At 39.9% G+C, this 17,759-nt stretch overlaps 2 protein-coding genes across 6 annotated transcripts in view; both read left to right on the top strand.

Annotated features, from left to right (window-relative positions):
- mta1 (metastasis associated 1) overlaps positions 1-4,949 on the top strand; it is a 43,005-nt gene extending 38,056 nt beyond the window's left edge. Inside the window, exons 13-18 of the mRNA XM_017042667.2 lie at positions 429-580; positions 1,186-1,375; positions 1,465-1,554; positions 1,663-1,818; positions 3,618-3,763; positions 4,283-4,949. Of these exons, the coding sequence (XP_016898156.1) occupies positions 429-580; positions 1,186-1,375; positions 1,465-1,554; positions 1,663-1,818; positions 3,618-3,727 (698 nt within the window). The 3' untranslated portion in view covers positions 3,728-3,763; positions 4,283-4,949. The remainder of the gene's footprint in view (positions 1-428; positions 581-1,185; positions 1,376-1,464; positions 1,555-1,662; positions 1,819-3,617; positions 3,764-4,282) is intronic.
- Positions 4,950-7,535: 2,586 nt separating this feature from the next.
- tmem229b (transmembrane protein 229B) lies at positions 7,536-17,308 on the top strand. 5 transcript variants are annotated; one of them, XM_017039048.2, is made up of 5 exons: positions 7,536-8,096; positions 11,872-12,047; positions 12,134-12,170; positions 12,319-12,460; positions 16,245-17,308. In XM_017039048.2, the coding sequence occupies exon 5, from the start codon at positions 16,279-16,281 to the stop codon at positions 16,888-16,890; it is 612 nt and encodes a 203-aa protein (XP_016894537.1). In that variant the 5' UTR covers positions 7,536-8,096; positions 11,872-12,047; positions 12,134-12,170; positions 12,319-12,460; positions 16,245-16,278; the 3' UTR covers positions 16,891-17,308. The 5 variants fall into 5 exon arrangements, with proteins under 5 accessions (XP_016894537.1, XP_016894531.1, XP_024917461.1 ...); XM_017039042.2 differs by having other exon boundaries at positions 12,263-12,460; XM_025061693.1 differs by lacking the exon at positions 11,872-12,047.
- Positions 17,309-17,759: the final 451 nt, after the last annotated feature.

Here is a 17,759-nt window from a genome sequence, read left to right as displayed (position 1 = left end):
CAAATAACAGTAATCCAACAGTGCAACGTCATTTTAAAAATACATTTAAAATAAGGATAAAAACGAGAATATTATCAGTAAGAGTAGTAACCGCCTAAACATGCAGTAATTGTAAAAATGCAAAATTTTTAGTCAAATATCGGGAAAATAAAAACTAACCATAGCTCATGTGATTCGATACCTAAGCCCAAATACTCAACTTTGTACAAATTCACGGATTTTTTTCCCCTCAGCATCGGCAGCTGAAGATGAAAAAAAAAGTATCGGATTGAGATCTGATATTCCAAGTTGCAGGATCAGTATAGGTATCAGACACGTACCAGTTGTTTGAAGCCTTTGAAAATGTTCAGTGAAAACAAACGGCTCTAATCAAACATATTTTATGTTTTAGTTTGGATGTGACTTTGTGCTTGTGTGTGTGTCTACAGCCAGCACCTCCTACCAATGGTACTCGTGGGGGCCTCCCAATATGCAGTGTCGCCTGTGCGCCTCCTGCTGGACTTACTGGAAGAAGTACGGAGGCCTGAAGATGCCCACGAGACTGGACGGAGAGAGGCCAGGACCAAACCGCAGCAACATGGTACACACTGGTGCACAGGACGTGCACTGCTGTGTGTGTGTGTTTGACCAGATATTTAGGTTTAAGCTGCAAAACCAAACAGCAAAAAAAATATCTGTTAAAAATGTTTTTTTTTCACATATAAAACTACCTGATAGATACAAATCTGTATTGATTAAATTATAAGTCAAATTTAGCATAGGAACAGAAGATGTTTAAACGTATACAATACTTAGCCTGAAGTTAGCTCAAAGTTATCCTGAGTTTGTTAATATGAATAAAGATAAGCATTGAAAAGTCTAAAATTTTGATGAAAAACTTCATGCAGTAGCTCAATGTTCACCAGAAAAGATAAATGTAGATTTCCATAATACCAGATATATACTGCAAGATAAAATCTAGCTTATCTAGAATAATTAGAAAAAGTGATTTAAAGATACTCTATTTATACATGGCTTTCAGATTAATAAATTCCCGTCCATTCATGTGACATCATTTTACCCTGTTCACCTTATCTAGAATAATTAGAAAAAGTGGTTTAAAGATACTCTATTTATACTTGGCTTTCAGATGAATAAATTCCAGTTCATTCATGTGACATCATTTTACCCTGTTTCTGTCTCCAGAGCCCCCATGGTTTGCCCCTGCGCCACAGCGGTAGCCCCAAGTTTGCGGTCAAGACACGACAGGCTTTTTACCTTCAGACCACCACCGTGACACGGATGACGCGCCGTCTCTGCCAGGACATCATCAGACCACGGTTCCTGGCCAGGCATCCGTACCTCCCTGTCAACTCAGCAGCCATCAAGGCAGAGTGTAAGAAGCTGAATTATTACAACAAGTTTCATTTGGTTCTGATTTTATTCATTTATTTTTTTTCTTTTTGTTGCACTGATTGTGAACAGGTGCTCTGCGGTTGCCAGATCGGCCAAAAAAGCCTTTGCCACTGAAACCTGTGGAACGTAAACCTCTGGAGTCTGTGGTCAGATACTTAGGTGAGATTTAAGCACTAAACTAATGTAACTTGTAAAGAGTGTATCCTTTATTTTTGTCCCCACTTCAACACAGTCTTGTATTCTCCGTTCCTCTCCTTGGGTTTTTAGAAGCACATCCCTGTCCAGTGAAGCCGCTCCCTCCGTCTCGTGGAGGTTGCATCTCCACCAGTAGCCTGACGCCCATCAAATCCTCTCCCATCCTCAACAACGGTTCCCCCACCATCCTAGGAAAACGCTCCTACGAACAGCACAATGGACTGGATGGTAAGTGGACGGTGACATTTCTGTGGGTCGCACTTTTTTTTTTTTCTGCAAGGGTCCTCCATTTTTCTTTTAAATAGGGGTATTGTCCAGAGGCCTACACCCATCCCCACATCACCACTGTCATAGCTGTTGCTTCAAAAAATTTATGTTAAACTCTACAAATAATTACAAATCACTGCAACCTCACCCACGTGGCACATTATAATTTTATTTGCCTTGCAGGGCACCCTGTAATAGTTCTACGCCCCCTACCTTGGGAACCACTTTGTTAATATTTTTACCTGTTCAAGTCTTATGATATAATCAGACTGTACTTATTTAGATAAAAAAAAGGTCCTGGTCCAACGCTGCCTGATTTCATAAATCTGCGTCACTGACATAAATTTAAACAAAGGATTTTAAACACATTCAAGTGCAAAACAATTGCAGGAGAGGGGTAAATAAACAACATACAGACAAATAGATATGTTTTTTATTATTGATTTTTTTTGTTCCTCAGTGGAGAATATGCACTTATTAGTCATTTTATTTCCCTGTCTCTGTTTGTGGCTGTGTAGAAATTACTTTTTTTTTTTTAATGATAATCACTGAGGTTTAATGCAAAAAAAAGTGTCAGCAGTAGTTCCATCTACCAAAGGGAGGTGCTGTAGAGAAAGTTTGGAAACCGCTGATTTTTCTGTTTTCTTCAAGATGTCAACTTTTCAACGATACAGAACCTACAGGTTCTGCTGCTGCTGTTTCCTCATTAAACAGTGTAGGAATCAGTTTCTCTCCCCTTTTATTTTAGCCATTTTACTGTAATCGCTTGTACTCATTTTTATTATGCACCTTTGCGTCTCAACTTCATTAGAAAAACGGCACATGATCCGACTGGATTAAACAAACGCTGTTTGGTTTTAACGGCGTTTGTTTCCCACCTATACAAACTCATCAACTTAAATGATGTAACGGCCTCTAAATGAGAACAATTCAAGTTTTTCAAGAGTTTTGTGGCAACAACACACTCAGAACATCCACTGCAGTAAAGTTGAAGAGTTTGCGAGGTTCTTATTTTTTGGGTTACGTCCCAATTTTTTCCCCTGTGAAAGTAGATAAAGAGAGGGAAGGGAAGAGACAGGCTGAGAGATCAAGACGGAGAGAGAGAGAGGGGATCAGATCGGCCTTGCTGCTTTAGCTGGAGGCTACAGTCCACGTTGTCATGGCAACTGCTGAGAGGAGGAGATGGAGGAGGACGAAGGAGAGGAGGAGTTAATCCCGAGGGAGTAGGTTCTAGGAACAGGATATTTTTTTAATTTAACGGTGTGTATTTGAATGACTCTTTTCTGGTCCTGGTGATTATCAGGAGCCACACAAGGTTACACATCTCTCCCAGGGACACATTGGCATGTAGGTGAGCAGAGAAGAGGACCAAACCAACAACCGATTGATGTCCCTACTGACTTTTAAATTTGTGATTTTTATTTTTATTTTTTTAAGGTCTCTCCCAAAAAGAGTTGTTAATGAGGACAAGCTGTGGTCTGTTGGTAAAAGTTATAACTGATCACTATGTCACAAATGATCACGATTGTTGAATTTAAAATTTTTTTGGTTGGTTTGTTGTTTCGAATATTTTTAGAACCATGTAGGAATTGGTCAAATGGAAATTCGATATTGAGTTTTTTGTGGTGGGACTCAAAAATACAAAACTATTGAGAAAGACAGAATTTCATACCGAAAGCAGCCACTAGAGGGCAGTGGACTATATCTTTCAGTGGCACTGGACTGAGTCTGACTGAACTCATACTCTGACTCTTCTTCAGGCTCCAAATCTAAAACCCTGACTCCTCAGTGGGACATCATGGCCAAACGGATGAGCGAAGCCGGACGACCCTCGGCTTCACTGCAGGACGAGATCCATGAGCTGGACTGAGGAGTCTGTGGGACGACCAAGTCCACGTCCAGCGAGGTGAGAAACCAAAGGGGTTAGTTCATTAAAATAGTTAAAAAAGATTAAAGATTTTTCAAATACAATGTTTAAGAACGTTGACTGGGTGGGGCAGGACCAGAACTTAGAAAATATGTTCATATATTAGGAGCCAAAAATGCATTAATGCACTTAACTGTATTTGTTAAAATACTTCAGTGCTTTAAAATGCAATGCTCTATTTTTGGTCAAAATTAATTGAAAACTTTAATTCTGTTTGTAAAAACAAGTCAAACTTGGTATTTAAGGAGCAACTCCCAAAGATTTACGATTTGTCAGTTCTACATGAGTCTTTATATTATTACTACTACTACATAATACTGAGAGCTAAATTGTACACTGAAATTTAGCAGAAAAATGTCATTTTCAGCCATATTTTCAAACGCTGTTTACTGTCCTTCATTATTGTCCATTTTCCACTAAATGGAATCAAAATGAATTAAAGGATCAATTGTCACATTTCTGATGATCATTTTCCTTTGTATCTTTGTTTCTTTCCAGCAGAAGATAAAAAGGAAAAGTTTTTTTTTTCCCACAGAGAGGGGAGAGGAGGCAGCTGAGAATAGATGATGCTAACTACGTTTCATCAGCTGAAGAAGAAGAAAAAGAAGAAGAATCAATGATAATCCGTAACTCTGGTCCAGCAGAAGACTGACTGTACAGGACTGTGTTTAGTACTTACAATTCTCTGTCATTGTAATTATTGTTATTATTATAATTTTTTTTTTACCAACTATAACTCATCATATTGTTTGTCGATCAAACGATGAAACAAAAAGTTTCATATTAAAAAAAAATAACGCTTGCTTAAACTTTGTGGAGGAGAGTGGAAGGACCGTAACGTTAGCCTCTGCTGCTTCTTCTCTGTTTGTTCATCTGTCTTTTCTTTAACCATTTAGAAGGTAAAACAGAAAAAAAATATCAACAAGGAGATGCACTTTCATTTCAGTGACTTTGTCTCAACTCCTTGTCTTTGCTTTGGTTGAATTTGAATTGGAATGATTTTCCTCGGGGAGGGGTGGAATCTTTAGGTTTTGAGAGCCGGGCCTTTGTTGTTTGGCCAGAGAGGTTTAACTTATTGAGAGAGACTCGCTGGTTTTTTCTACCTTTTTCACACGTTAATGCATCTATGCTTCAATGATAATATTAAAAAGGACAATTGATTTTCCCTGCTGCTCCTGGTCTCTGTGCACTGAGGCAGAAATGTTTCTCTCTTGTTCTTTTGATGTGCTCCTGTTTCTGACTTGCACTGACCCTGATATTAGGGTTTACCCAGTTGAGTCCTGGGTTTTGAGCCATTTGATTATAGCGTTTTAGGTCCTTAATTTCTTTCTAAAGCCATTGTTTTGTCCACATTTTTTTTAGAAAAAAAGATCAGATTCCCCCTCTTGCCACAAGAAGCAGCACAAGTACCAGCGATGGTATACGTACCATAGTTTTAGAACCACTAGTGTAGTCACTAAAAGTATCTCACTGTGTATTATTAGTGATGTCAAGTGCAGTATTAATGGTAGAAGTGTATTTTCAGTAATACAACCCATTTGAAATGTTTATATTTTTCCCCCGTATGATTTAAGAAATCAGGGTTGAAACATGAGGTTACACCCTGGACGGTTCAACAAGGGATAACCAAGCACTGACACTCACATTCACATTCACACTTTTTGTCAATTTGAAGTGAGTTGTATCCTGGTATTGAACAGGCAACCTCCTTGCTTTAGGCAAACCTTAACCACTTAAAAGAAATGCAGGATATATTGTCAAAAACCCCAAGATACACAGAGCTCATTATTGAGATTATAAGAATATTTCTACTGCTGGATTTTAGTGTCTAGAACTATTCACAGTACCAGTACTATGTGTATTCCCACCGCCATCAGGTCCCATGAACTGAGTAAAAGCACCAGAACTTTTCTTTTAACTCTAAAATAGCTCTTGATTTAAAGGTAGGAATGCTGAGCCGAGGGCATTGGGTGACTGACCTCACTGATCCGTCGTCCTACTCTCATGTGTCTCCAAACACAAGAGCAGCGACAGAAGGACAGAGGGTCATTGTTGATGCAGGTGTCACTGGATATGTGTGAAGGTTCACACCTCAAACTGCTGAAATATTCATCGGACTGACGTTAACCCACGGAGAACAGACCATGTCACGACACAGGTCTGGAGCTTTGACCGTAGTCCGAGTCCGAGTCCAAACAGGAACCAGGGACAATGGACGTCTGGTGGAGCCATGTTTGTGTGTTTTCTGTTTATAGCATCACATACATTCAATACCTATAGTAGGAAGTGTGTATTTTCTGCACTAAAGTCCTCACATGGGGTGGACTATTGTGGATAATAACAAAGAGCTCAAGGCCTTGTGACTGTGGTCGATGTTCTCTGACCCACAGAGTAAAAGGTCAGGGTCAGGGAAACAGTCCTTGGAAGGTCTGAAGTGTTCACTTCAAAGAATTCTAAAATAATAACATCATAGTTATGATTAATCATGTGACTCATCCAAGAAATTAACTAAGAGTGAGCAAAAAATATATAATGGAAAAACACCAAAAATTCATAGAAATTAAACTTGGAAATACAAAATGTAAATTGTGTAATTTCCTCTTTGACTACAAATTTGTTAATTTACATTTCCTCTTTGACTACAAATTTGTTAAACATTGCCTCGGCAAAAACCTATATAAATAGCTGAAAAGACCTTTATTGATAAAGACTAAAAAAAAAAAAAAAAACAAATAGCTGAAATGCCATTTATTGATAAAGACTAAAAAAACAACAAAACAAACTAAAGGTACCATCAAGGTAGCAAAAAGTAAGCCATACATTTAGTTTTTAAAAAAACAACAAAACCCTATTAGTTAATTAAATAATAATGCTAAAGAAAGGATCTAATGAAAACATAAAAACAAATATAAATATATATATAATAAAAGCAAAAAAAGGACAAAAACACTAATAGATATTGCAGAGAGTCTACTTTTGTAGAGCATATTAATGACAATGTAATGGTGTCATAATTTCTCCATAGTGTCTCCTGTTGTCTTCACAGCCCATAATCATTAACTGGTCCAGACCTGTGGACACTGGTCACAGCCAATGTAAACATGCCTGGACTAATCAAACCTGTTGAAACACACTGTACACCTGTAGGCAGTCACATGACAAGTCACATGACCGTCATCAGTGAACAGGTGATGGTTGAACCAAAGAAGAAGAATCTCTGGCTATTTCTGGACTGAAGTCATAGTTGGCTACCTGTTACAGGGCTGATGTTCTTCTGTCTTCTTATTATAGACACGTGGACATGACTGAATGATAGAACTAATCACAGCTAAGCAAATCTGAGCTATTAATATGCATATTGAGCTGTTGCTGAGTTTACTTTAAGGTATTCTGGCTACCTTTTAGAAAGCTCTTTTTATTGCTAACCTTAACTCTCTCTGTTACATTTCAGACACTTTTGGTTAACTTTTTCAAAGTTCTGTGTTTCAGAAAGTTCTAACAATCTTGGAGCCATGTTTTTTTGAGAAAGTTCTAACAATCTTGGAGCTATGTTTTTTTTTTGTTTAACAAATTAGTTTTGGGGGGGGGGGGGACTTCCTTCGTTTGTAATATAGAGCACCGTTTGTTTTGTTGTAATTGGTTAGCTTGTAGCTAATTGTGGCTCCATTTTAGGCCAATTTATCTACATTTTATTCATCTTATTCTGGTTCTTTGGATTATTTTCGTCTACATTTTTAATCTTATTCTGGTTCTTTGGATTATTTTTAGCTAACTACAGTCACCTCTGGTTAACTTTTAAACAGTTTTAGACACATATAAGTTACCCTGTGGCTATAGTTAAGGTTACTACAGTTTTACCTATTGGTGGACTTATGGGTAATTCCAACTGCTAGTTGTTTTTGTTTTTGTTTTTTTGGAGTGGTGTTGAACTACGATTTTTAGCAAATTAAAAAACTGCAACGAAAACGCTGTCAACAACAACAATAATAAATGCTGTAGTCGTGTCTACTGTTGATAGTTAATAGTGTTCTTTGCTCTGAGCTCGCTGGTGAACAAATGGTTAACTGGAGATGCTAAAGCTGAGAGTGTGTTTCTGAGCATGTGCTGCTGCAGCTGCTGCTGCAGTGAAGTAAAATGGTCAGTTCTCAGTATCCAGTGCAGCAGAGACACACTGGAGGGGCAGGAGGAGAACCTGGCCTCAGCAAGGTGACAGCAGGAGAACCATCCTCCAGGAGAACCCTCTTCCAGGAGCAGCACGGTCGCTGTGGACCCTGATCTTCAGAGTTTTGACACTGCAGAGGATCATCTGAAGGTAAAGACATGAATGACTGCACTGTGGATGATTCGTAGCTGTTTGTTAGAGAAGACACGATGATGACATGTGTCCAACAGGTTCCACTTAGGTTTCCGACTTAATAATATCACGTGTCTTTTTGGATTTTCTTTGCAATTTACGCAGTTTTATGCAGTTTTTCGTGAGTGCATGCGGAATCTCATTGGGCCAAGCGCGTTTTTTAAACTAAATCTAAAATATTGACTAAGAAACCCAAGTATATAAAACTGTCGAACATTATTTATAATCCTTAAACGGTTCTTATTAATTCGGCACGTGTTTTTGCACATACATTTGCACACACACTTGCTATAATATGGATAGCTTGCCTTGATAGCCGCTGTGAGGACACTGTCTGCAGCTTGTTTGAGCCTTGTGAATGCAGCAATGTTTAGTGACGGGTTTGAACGAGCTTCCGGGTATAATGTCTCATTTGATGATGTTTGTGTTTATTTTTACATTTGATTTAAAAGTTATTAGTTTTAAACTGTAAACCGCACTGCTCCATAATAATAATAATGAGGATGATGATGATGATGATGATGCGGCGCTGTCTCAGCAGCGACGCCTGCGCAGTGTGCGCAAACACGCAAGCTTCTGAGTATCAAGTAACGGGAATTAGATTTCTTTTCCTAAATGTGTTATTTTAAACTTGTCAAGAAATCGATTTCCGGCTGTTGATAATCTTTCATTTTTATTCTGTAGAAATGCGGTGCCTGGATGAGACACTTGGTGGGCGGGGCTTAAAGGCAGATCATGCTGCAACTTCCTAAAAAATAAACTAATAGAAACAAAAAAATAGAATTACTAAAAATAAAACCCCCTTAGCTAAAGTTTTCAATGGGCCACTAGGAGTGATTTAATTTTGCAGCAAGTCTTCCCTTTGGGATTCTCCCGTTTTCCTTTGTTTTGCCTCTGAAACTCAGTAGATGGCAGTTGATGGGCATCAACCTTTTTTATCATAAATTACTCCTTACTCCTGAATTCTAGAATAAAAAAATCTCTGATGGAAACACCACTATAGGAAAAACTAAAAAGCCAGTCATTTTTCAATAAGGTAGTTTTTTTTAAATCGTCTTAGATCTTTTTGACTGATCTCGGATGGAAACACCACTATAGTAACATTTTTCAATAAGGTAGTTTTCTTAAATCGTCTTAGATCTTTTTGACTGACCCCCAAGTGCATTATATCTTGTAGTAAAATTTCAGATTTCTATTAAACCCTTCAAAGTAAATTTAACTCAGACTGGGGCATTTCAATTATTTTTCGAAAAAAAAAAATTACATTTATAGGAAAACAGGACAAAACAAAATGAAACTGACCTGTGACTGAAGCACTTCTATTCTAAACAACGTCCATCTGACATCAGCTCTGTTGACATTAAATACTGTCCACTGATGAAACCTTCAGCTCCTCCTTTACACCCTCGCCAACACACACACACTGCCGTGCACACACTGGCACAGTGTCTCCCTGTGAAAAGCACTCAGCCTTCGCCTGACGTCTTCATATTTTATTTACTGAATCGCAGCAGATTTATTGCAACTTTTCTCCATAGCGATCGATAAAACAAAGACAGTTGATGGTGGTGTTGTAGTTGAGGAATTTAAAAATTGATTGTGGCGACTGAGAAAAGTGGCCTCAGTCAGAGTCGTCTCTCTGTTAGAGGACATAGATCCCAGTGTGGACCAGACAGTCTGCAAATAAAAGTCCAAAGAACGCACACGGAAAAGTTTCAAATAGAACATTGGTGCTCCTTACTTATTACTATTATCATGGACTTAAGTTTTTTTTTTTTAAAAAAGTCAAAAAATTAAAAAAAATAAACTAATGCATGATAAAAGTATAATTAATTAAATAATAATTAAAAGAAATGAAACACAATTTTGCTCAAAATGTCAAACAATTAAAAAACACAAACTAATACATGATAAATGTATAATTAAAAATAATATTTAAAAGAAATGAAACACAATTTTGCTCAACTTTCTCAGACTTTAATGAAACATATCCAGCAGTTTGACAGTTTGACCACTTGTGATGTACAAACCATGTGTGTTGGTGATCGTAGTTGTGATGTAGGTGGTTGTTATGTTGATATAGAGCCAAATCCTACTGCCCACCATCCATCCATTATTAATAATGCACTCTTCCATCAAAAACAATAGCAGGATGATGATGATGATGATGATGATGACAGTAGGGAGGAGATGAGGACGAGGATTTAACTTGACAATGACATTTATAGTGATGTTGACAGAGATGATGAAATTGGTAATGATGATGGAAGTGATGTTGCTGATAATGTGATGATGAAGACAATATTTTTCCCGTTTCAGCTGCAAAAACATTTCAAATCTGCAGCTCAGCAGCCGTGACCCACACGTTTGGTCTCATCATTAAACTGAAGACTGATTGGAGTGAGTGACTTGACACGGTGTGGGCACGTCATCAGTTATCTCTCAGACATTCTGACACTGAGGGTCTGCGTTCCAGTCCAAACTCTGCATCAACCCCAAAGGACAAACTCTCCTTTACTTCTTAGTGACTTGGTTAAAGACTTGAAGCCAAAACCGGACTTGACTTTGACTTCTTCAACTGATTTTGTTTTAAACATTTGGAGACTGAGCCTGAACGTTTCTTCAGGGACTTGTGGTCCACCGTACTCTAACTCTGAGGGACAACCTGACCTCAGTAAATATGATTCTGGGTCAATCCTACAAAAACACAACACTCTCTGCTTCACTGTATTTTTAAGTGATTTGAATTCTGATTTCAAAACATTAGGACTTGCCTCTGACTTCTTCTCTGACTCGACTAAAATTGAATCTTCTTGAGAACACTTCCATCTCAGTGTCAAGTGAATCAACTGTAATGTAAAGCCCATATCAGACTGTGCGTTCACTCCACCTCGAGTCAGTCAGGAACCTCAGGTGACCTCAGCTTTCAACTGCTTCACCATCACTGTGCCTGTTAGCATCAGACCTTCACCTTGACAATACTGAAAGGATACTTACTATAAAGTTATATGAGCCTTTATTGGCCTGGGCAGCGTCTGGGCTTTTAGTCTTAGTCCTCACAGCGTCTGACCAGGAGCCAAATCTGTTTCTGATGCTCAGGAACTCTAGACGTCTCTGGGGGAATAAGTAGATGTTGGAGGAGATGGTGTGGAGGAGGATGAAGACATTTTTGTTAAAACAAATTTCGCACGGGACCTAGCGAAGTGGATGAATACGTCGCCAAGCAGCGGTATACGCGGAAGACGGTTTTGCGTACACTGGATTGTGCTACATTTGCTTTCTTTTATTTGTGTTGTTTTTTTTTTGTGTGAACTTTTTCCTCTTCATTTTGGCTCCCAGGCGTAAGACAGACTATTCTGATGTTTTTATGTCCTAGATTATGATGTTACCACTGTGTTAGCGTAGGTGAGTGACAACGGTTCTTCCGACTTATGATGAAAATCAAATCATGTTGCGCCATAGGAACAGATTTCTGACATAAGTCCAGGACTTCCTGTAATTGAATGCTAGCCATAAATTAGCAAACTTAAACCCGAGATACTAAGAATTAAGCAACAATCCAAAATGCTAACTAGTGAAACATTAGCCATTGATGTGATAATGATAAAACCTTGCTGAATGTGATTATGTCACTTCATACGCACCAACTTTAAAAAATGTTCACCCATAAAAATCTGCTGTGTTTTTTTTAATGGCAGCAGTAACAATGCAGGTGTTTTCTTTCCCCTCACAGCTGCTTATTTCATCATCAGTGATGAAGCAGATTCCGGGTCACCTTGCTCATGAGCACTTTACTGAAGTGGAAACTGCTGGTTCCAATTCTATTAACCACAGCTGCAGTTTCTCTAAATGACCTTCTGAAAAATCTGCACTCACCTCCGATCTGTGAACACCAGCCAATGACAGACGGTGCAGTTACAGCCAGTCAGTTTTCCTTTTCCTTCAAAAGTTATTTTTTCTTCCGAGGTAATTTTTCCTCACTTCCTTTGTTTCAGGTTACGGTTGCAGTGAAAGGACACCAGTGTTTACATGGTAATATTTACATGAATATAATTCTTTGATCAGAATGGAATCAGAATAGATGTGATTTGAGTCAAACTCTGTCTGTGTTTTTGGACATTCAGACGAGATGTGCTGAAAACAGCTGCCGTGATAACCATCAACTCGTCTGTCTACACAGCAGGGTTCAATAAGTAGATGGATGTCAGGGTGCAGACTGGGCAGCGACGGCCAGGGCAGGAGCTGCCACCAACATTTTTGATCAATACAACAACAGCAGTGGCAGAACTGTGTCACACTGAGCCGACGGGTCAATGAAAACAGTACGTCTGACACACGCAGAGAGAGTGAGAAGAAAGTCAGGGGCTTCCTGGAAGTGGTCAAAGATTCTGGTCATGACTCAGCTACAATCTTGTCTCCACTTTTGTGTCAGCAATGACACGTTGAGCTCGGACTTGTTATCGTTATGAAAATACTGTGATCACACAGATGCGTGGGGAGTTTGGTGAGCATCAGTTGGTAGTTATTGGAGATGAAGGCCACCTCTGGGTGACCTCATGACCCCTAGACAAAAACAATCTACAGTGTTTGATTTTTTTCTTCTGCTGTTGTCACGCTCTGCCACATCAGTAACATTAACTACATGCAATAGTAGGAGTAGACCGTACATAAGAACTGGACAGAGTCACTTTTAAATCTTGCTAAATTCCTGGAGTGAGGGCTGAAGATTTTCTGCTGGTTTTGAAATGGAAATTTGATTTTTTTCTTAAATTATAAGCACAAAGAAAGATATGTAAATAGTTTTTTTTTTTCTTAAATTTTAAGCACAAAGAAAGATATGTAAATAGTATTTTTTTTCTTAAATTATAAGAAAGAAAGAAAGATATATAAATAGTTAGTAGGAAGTTGAATGGAGGAAGTTTCAACAACAAAAGCACGTTAACCATTTTCATTAGTAGGAATTTGAATGGAGGAAGTTTTAACAACAAAAGCACGTTAACCATTTTCATTATCGCCTAAACCAAAAAGTTCCTTCATTTGACCTCTATTGCGGTCGTCCAATCACGCGTCTATAAAGTGATTGTGTTGACTGACGTGCTCACTAACGCTTGACCTGTTTACTGATAAGAGACAGTTATGGATATTGAACTTCCATCACAACAGGATGTAGACGTACGGACTGTAGAGACAAAGTCCGAACAAGTGATTTCTAACAACACAGTATCAGTATCTTTATTTTTTTAAAGATTTCTAATAAATATTCTCACCTTGTCCTTAAATATCACCACACACGCATCACACTATAAAGCGCAGAAAGTTGTCATCCAAACAGTAATATATAAAAAATATTTTTTAAAAAGCTGTTGTTTTTTTTTTTTGTTTTTTTTTTTAAGCGGTTGAGCTTTTTACCTCCCCAGTCTTTCCTCCCACCTTTCTCAGTATATTTAGTCACTTTGGCAGGAAGTTGGGTGTAGCAGCGCCGAATGTTGTGTTCAGAATTATTCATCATTAGCAGCTTAGCGAGCATGTGAGTGCTGAACAAATGGTGTCTGTGCAGGCGGTGGTGGAAAAAAGAAAGGAAAGAAGGAGAGAAGTGAATGGAAGAAAGGAAGGCGAGCAAGGGGGGGGGGGTGAGGGGTGGAAGAAGTTGAGAGAGAAAAAAGTGTGTGTGGGAGAGGAAGGTCATGTGATGTTGGGGGGTTACGTTTTTTTGATGTGCTGATGTGGAGATCGACCTGTTACTCTTTAGAGTTTTTGTCACCTTGGCAGAAAAGTGTTTTCATCTGTTTCTTAGTTTCAATTAAAATCAGAAGGAAAATATTGTTGACACTTATTAACCTGTTATCTGTCTGCATTACTGTAATGATAACAGGTAACCCCGACCCTAAATAATATTTATTAATAACATTTTTAAAGACATGGCTCAGGGGCCAAAATGAGGTTCAAAATTTGACTTTCAGTCTGGTTTGGTACTGGATAGATGTAGAATGGTTGAGTGAATTAATATAAATAAAATCTACAAGATTAAACCCTTAAAAGACACTTTGGCATATTGCATGTCTGCCGCCATCTAGTGGCATTAACCCAAATGACAATCAATTTATGAAACAGAAGGAGTTAAATCAGTCTTTACCAGACATGTATCAGAGCTTGGTGGACCGCATTAGAAAGCCCAGAGGACCATATCTGGCCCATGGGCCATCGTTTGGCCATTTCTGTCCTAAAATGCCTCCAGCCGCTGGAAGACACTTTTTCAGTAGACAACGTTCGAGGCACATAAGTTTGACAGGTCAGTTAGTGCCTAAATCCTCAGCTATCTCTGCTGAAGTTGGCTTTATTTTGACATCAACATTTGAACAGACTTCAACAAAGAAACGAGCTGGAAACATCTACCAGCACTCCTGCTAAAAAAAGTCTTTTGTAAAAGTAAAAAAAAAATGTCATGTCAAATGTCCTCTTTGACTCAGACGTGCCTCTATAGGAACATTTCCCAGGCAGGCGATGAAAAGATGGTATGAGGTTCAAAGCAGGTCAGCTGGTCCCTCACTGTGGCCCAGTTCCTCACTTGAAAACCAAAGTTCCTTGTTTTGGGAGAAATGTGTTAATCCCCCACTCTGGGCCTACCCTGGACCCAGGCCAGGCTCTGATCAACAGAAAGGAGCCACAGAAATCAGCTTTTGTTCTCTGGGCATGTCTCTGTGCTCCTGACCTCTGTGAATAACTCTGAGCCTTAGCTTCCAAAAATGGTTGGGAAACGTTGTGTAACAGTTTCCTCTGGAGATACGATACCATAGATGATCTACGCTCAGCGATCTTTGGACTCGTCTCTGTGATGCTGTTTGCCTTTGGTGGGTTTTTTTATTGGACTCGCTTTGTGATAAATAGAAAAGCGGAAGGAACCAGCCCTGCGTGGGCCTCTGTAAACCTGATTTGTGTGTGTGAGTGTGAGTGTGTGCGTATTGAGCTGCAGGATTTGGAATCAGAGCACATGATGTGGGCAGTCAGATGAGGAGAGCTACACCTTACATAATGAAACCTCCTCAGTCGGTCAGTAAATAGCACCAACTGAGGGAAGGATGTGGAGCTGAAGTGCTCTTTGCTGCGGCTGTGTCTAATTTAATCTGACTGATGTCAATGAACTGTTTCATTACCTCCAACTCAATTCAAGTTTGGCTTCACACCATCTGAATAACATGATTACAGAGGTGCCAGCTGATGAATGATGCTTAAACCAACACATGGGTCGGGGTTTCCTTCTCTCAGATCATGAGGGAAACTGAAAGGATTCTCATCTGGGCCGTCGTGGTTTAAACGGTTAGCATTGCTAGGATCGTGTGACGACCAGCCAAGGAATTCTTGACTTAACGATAGTGTTGATAGAATGTGCAGTAGAGATGCATATTAAATTATTCTGGTGAATCCCTGAATAAGTTGTACAAAGATACTGTTTTGTATTTGTTGTGGCAGAGAAAAGAAATCAGTTTTGTAATTCTACTGCTACATGCTACGTTAGCATGTGTGAAGCCTAAACAAACAACATAGTGCACGATTGTGAGTAAAACTGAAACGTTCATTCATTTCAATTTAAGTCCCAGTGCTAGCCATCGGAGGACAGACAACTAGCTACCAACATTTTGACGTCCAAATTCTAGCCATCGGAGAACAGACAACTAGCTACCAACATTTTGACAATAGACGAGTACTGCTTTGTTTGTGTCATCAGCATGAGTGATGCTAACAACTCAACTAAGGTTTTATTTTTTTTAGATCAGGACTAAAACGCCTCTCATTCATTCTCACACAGCTGTCACTGAAGTGCATTGTGGGTCCATTTTGCTCGTGTTCTGTGACGACAAGCTGAGAAAAAAATGCTGATTTTGCAATGGTCGGACAAGAAAAAACAAAACGTGCTGACTGAAATGTCAGCCAAATATAGACCAGTAATTGAGCTACGTGTTACGTTAGCTAAAGTCACTCCAAATAGAGGTCATTTCTAGGAACATGGACATGGATTTCTGGGAAAAGACTGGCCTTACGGTCTAATGTGGTCCACGTCTGTACATAGATCAGTTCTAACCTCACTGTCCTCTCCTGTTCTCTCTTCAGATCTCCATCTCTCAAACAGAAAACCTGAGGAGTCATGGTAACCTTGGAAACCCTGGAGGCTCCTGTGCCCCTGACGGCACTGTCACGTTGGTACCTCTACGCCATTCATGGCTACTTCTGTGAAGTCATGTTCACCGCCACCTGGGAGTTTGTGGTGAACCGCAACTGGAAGTTCCCCGGCGTGACCAGCGTGTGGGCGCTCTTCATCTACGGCACCTGCATCCTCATCGTGGAGCGCATGTACCTGAAGCTGCGCGGCAGCTGCTCCGTGCTGCTCCGCTGCATCATCTACACCTTATGGACCTACCTTTGGGAGTTTGGCACGGGGCTGCTGCTGCGTCAGTTCAACGCCTGCCCCTGGGACTACTCCGAGTTCCGCTACAACTTCATGGGATTGATCACGGCCGAGTACGCCGTGCCCTGGTTCTGCGCCTCCTTCATTGTAGAGCACCTGGTCATCCGCAAAACGTTGCGCCTTCGATTCCACGAGGGGCCTGAGGACGTGTGGTCAGACCATCAGTTGGATACCAGTGGTGGTGGAGGGGCAACTGGAGGAGGAGCAAGAGGGGGATTAGGAAGTGGGAGGAGGAGAGAGAGAAGCAGAGGGACAGGAAGTAGCACCAATGGCTACCTGAAAGCAGAATGAACCAAGAAATGAAGAACCCGGTCTGAGAGAACATCTCAGTGGCTCTGCTACACCTTCTCTGTGCTTCCACCTTGATAAGCTGTCCTCCCCGCTCTGGGGGAAACACTGTACTAACAGACAGCTGTGCAGACTGGGTTGGTGTGGAGAGGAGTTCAGACTGAAGCTAAAAATACCCCACACCTACTGTAACTGGGACCTTTGATGCCCACATCTCCAACTGTTGTCCTCTGATGTCAACAGAGGCACGATACCTCCATGCTCCTGCGTTTGCTGCATCTCACAACACACTCAACCATCTCCACGTGGGCGCCACCTGGTGGTGATCCAGGTGGTCAGCGACCTGGACTACTTCCTCGGCCTACGCTGTCCCACAGACTGCATCCAATGTGGGATCCTCAGAGATATTGTCATGACTACTGAATAGAAGAAAATAAAAATAGAACATTGATTTGGTTTAGAAGCCATATCCTACGTTAGCTGCTGTAGAGGCGCATAGACTGTATGAGAAATGGATGGAGCCTTTTAGTTCAGAAAAGGAAAGGTGCAGGAGGTAGCCTCCAGGGCGGCCAATTTCCTTTTTGCAAGAAAATGTTAAAATTAGTTTTTCTTTTTTTTCATTAGTCAGCATTTTGTTGATGACTTTTTTGCAAGAAAACGTTGAAATGAGTTTACCTTCTTTCATTAGTCAGCATTTTGTTGATGACCTCATAGTCTCAATGACTTCTAACTAGAGTTCAACTGAAGGTCAAACAAAGTCTTACATTATGATGATGACACTGATGAACATCTTCTGTTTTTTTTTTCTCCATCTTGCCACCTAAAATAGCAAAAGGTGTTCAATATAGAAAAAAGTTGGTTCCTGGAATTGT

Source organism: Cynoglossus semilaevis, chromosome 1 (genome assembly GCF_000523025.1).
Source record: "Cynoglossus semilaevis isolate Cse_v1.0 chromosome 1, Cse_v1.0, whole genome shotgun sequence".
Taxonomy (NCBI): domain Eukaryota; kingdom Metazoa; phylum Chordata; class Actinopteri; order Pleuronectiformes; family Cynoglossidae; genus Cynoglossus; species Cynoglossus semilaevis.
The sequence above is the reverse complement of the archived record's forward strand: the minus strand, read 5'-3'. Positions and strand labels throughout refer to the sequence as shown.